The following is a 2809-nucleotide window of genomic DNA, read 5'->3' on the forward strand; positions in this document are numbered from 1 at the left end:
GTGTGGGTCGGGGGTGACAGGGGTGGCCTCTCAGGCGGGTGGCAGGGAGCGAGGGAGGATGGAGCCGGTCCCGACGCCTTCACCTCTTCCCTGCAAGCGGCGGAGCCGGGATGGACTGGGCGGGAGGACGCAGCACCTGGCCGGGGGCCGTGTGGGGCGGCAGCGGTGGCCAAGCTGGGTGGAGAAGAGGGGATGCGGGCTGTGACTAAACGTGTTGGTTGTGTCTGGAATCTCTTTCTGTCCCAGCAGGTGATGGGAGCATGAGTGAAAATGAGGGGGATCTCCCGCGAGATGGGCTGGAGGCAGCCGAACCCTGCGGGGCCATTTCGGACTTTTTCATGAGGGAAGTTTCTCCTCCGCGCTGCGACCAGGAAGTGTCCCGTCCGAGGCCAGACCTTCTCTCCCCAGAGACAGGGCTAGAGAAGACTTCTCGCTGCGGCTTTCGGAAGCGGAAGGAGACAGTGGTGCACCAGCAAGCATTCATGGGAGAGAAGCCCTACATCTGCATCGAGTGCGGGCAGAGCTTCAACCGCAGCTCCGACCTGATCCGCCACCAGAGGATCCACACCGGGGAGAAGCCGTACATGTGTGCTGACTGCGGCAAGAGCTTCAGTCGACGGTCCCACCTCATCCAGCACCAGCGCGTCCACACAGGTGAGCGGCCGTACCAATGCAAGGACTGCGGGAAGAGCTTCAGCCAGAGCACCCACCTGGTGCAGCACCAGCGCAACCACACTGGCGAGAGGCCTTATGTCTGTGCCAAGTGTGGGAGGAACTTCTACCAGAACTCCGGCCTGCTCCGCCACGCCAACTTTCACACGGGCGAGAAACCCTACAAGTGTCCCCAGTGCGGGAAGCGCTTCAGCGACAGCTCCAACCTCATTGCCCACCAGCGGCTCCACACAGGCGAGAAGCCCTACAAGTGTGCTGACTGCAACAAGTGCTTCAGTGAGAGCTCTAAGCTGGTCATCCACCGGCGTGTCCACACAGGTGAGAAGCCATACTTGTGCCCTGACTGTGGAAAGAGTTTCAGCCAGCGCTCGCACCTTGTCCAGCACCGTCGTACCCACACTGGGGAGAAGCCCTACAAGTGTGCCGAGTGTGGGACCTGCTTCAGTGACAACTCTACCCTCATCCGTCACCGTCGTACCCACACTGGGGAGAAACCTTTCAAGTGCTCCCACTGTGGGAAGAGCTTCAGTCGCAATTCTTACTTAGTCTCACACCAGCGGGTGCACGTGTGGTAGGCAGCATCACTAGATGTCATCTGCGGGTGATCTAGGATGCAGCTCCTGGTCCAGGCCTGTCCAAAATGTGCCTAAGGGACAAGGGAGTGGACAAGGGTGTGACTACACCAGGGCCCCTGGATTATAGACAGCTGGCCAGAGTAATGCTTTTGGCCCATGTTGCACTTTTCAGTCACCTCCGCCTCCCAATGCACCTTGGGTGTGGGCAGAAAGTGAGCGGTGGTTGCAGTGGGTAGCTCTGCATCCCAAGGCCCTGTCATCCTCTTTCCTTGGTACTAGAATCGGATGCCATCTGCCACATGGCCAAGGTGCAGATGTTTTTTCCCACCTCCCCATGAGAGGTGTCTGCCTGGGAGCCTGAGGAGAGAACACACAATGTCAGGTCATATGATGAGAAGCTGCTTTGTCATGCAACATATGCATGTGTGGTCATGTCAAGGGGAATAAGATGGGAGATGAGGTCCTTAAGGGGCTTTGTTCCACTCGCAGCTGAAATGTTGTGACCTATGTAATATTCCACAGGTCTATGGAAGCTCACCATCCTTGTGGTCTAAGCCAGCTCTGTGTCTCCTACAGCAATCAGGAAGGTCAAAGCTAAGTAAGTCCTGCTGAGAAGCTGGAGACTCTGGGTTACGCATATACAGCGTGCGGGCCAACTTGAAGCACAGGCAAAGACCACTTGAGTCTGCTTGTAATAGGAACATGTAGGCATACCCTGAACCAGAGAAGGAAGGCATGCCTACAAAGGTTTTCTGGAAATGCTGCTTGGATGGTAGCAACGAGGGAGCTGTGGGATAGGGACATGGCCTGTTCTGGAATCTCAGAACTGGTGGGTAACTGGTGTAGAAAGCTATCATACCTGGAGGCAAAAAAAAAAAAAAAAAAAATCAGAATTATACTTGTTGCTGCTAAGACTGTGGTACGCGACTTGACAGGTGTATGGAGGTCGCCTGTGAGTTTGTACTGGTAGCCTTCTCGTTCTGCAGAATTCGGATTCACAGATATGGTTCAAGTGGGCTGGTGTAAGCTGTGTTGCAAAATGGGACAGAAAAAAGGTGTACTAGGACTGACCTGATTCCATACCAGTATTTCTCAAGTCCCATTTTGACCAGTGTGTGTGTGCGTGTGTGTAAATAACATCTATATGTATTCACATATGTATGAACTAGCTTTTATACTAAGTGTATCTTCACACTCACATGTGAGCGATCACGCGTGCACACACCATGGCAGTGGTCAAAATGGCCAGCTGTGTGACACTATACCGTATCAGTACTTCTCAAAATGCTAAACATACTGTATATACTAGCATTTCTCAATAAGAAGCTGGGAGAAATAGGTTTTGTACCAAAACATCTGAATTGTCACATCAGGACATTCAGTTTTACACTGATTACTTTGTGTGTGTGTGTAAAAGATCTGGAATTGAGTTGGTTTATTTATATATCTATATAAAAATGTGTGGCCCCTATGGTTGCGAGTAATGACTTTAAATGTCACCCAGCGTAGTGCTCTCCCCTTCATTTTACACAGGTACATATCAGTGGCAGGGGGGGGGGGGG

The 2809-nt window shown here is 53.0% G+C and overlaps 1 protein-coding gene across 1 annotated transcript in view; it reads left to right on the forward strand.

The window, feature by feature from the left end:
• The first annotated feature begins 264 nt into the window (after window positions 1-264).
• Window positions 265-2809, forward strand: part of LOC103906568 (zinc finger protein 239) — a 4664-nt gene continuing 2119 nt past the window's right edge. Inside the window, exon 1 of the mRNA XM_009288501.2 lies at window positions 265-2780. Coding sequence (XP_009286776.1) covers window positions 339-1247 — 909 coding nt within the window. The 5' untranslated portion in view covers window positions 265-338 and the 3' untranslated portion in view covers window positions 1248-2780. The remainder of the gene's footprint in view (window positions 2781-2809) is intronic.

Source organism: Aptenodytes forsteri, unplaced genomic scaffold, assembly GCF_000699145.1.
Source record: "Aptenodytes forsteri isolate BGI_AS27 unplaced genomic scaffold, ASM69914v1 Scaffold73, whole genome shotgun sequence".
NCBI classification, from domain to species: domain Eukaryota; kingdom Metazoa; phylum Chordata; class Aves; order Sphenisciformes; family Spheniscidae; genus Aptenodytes; species Aptenodytes forsteri.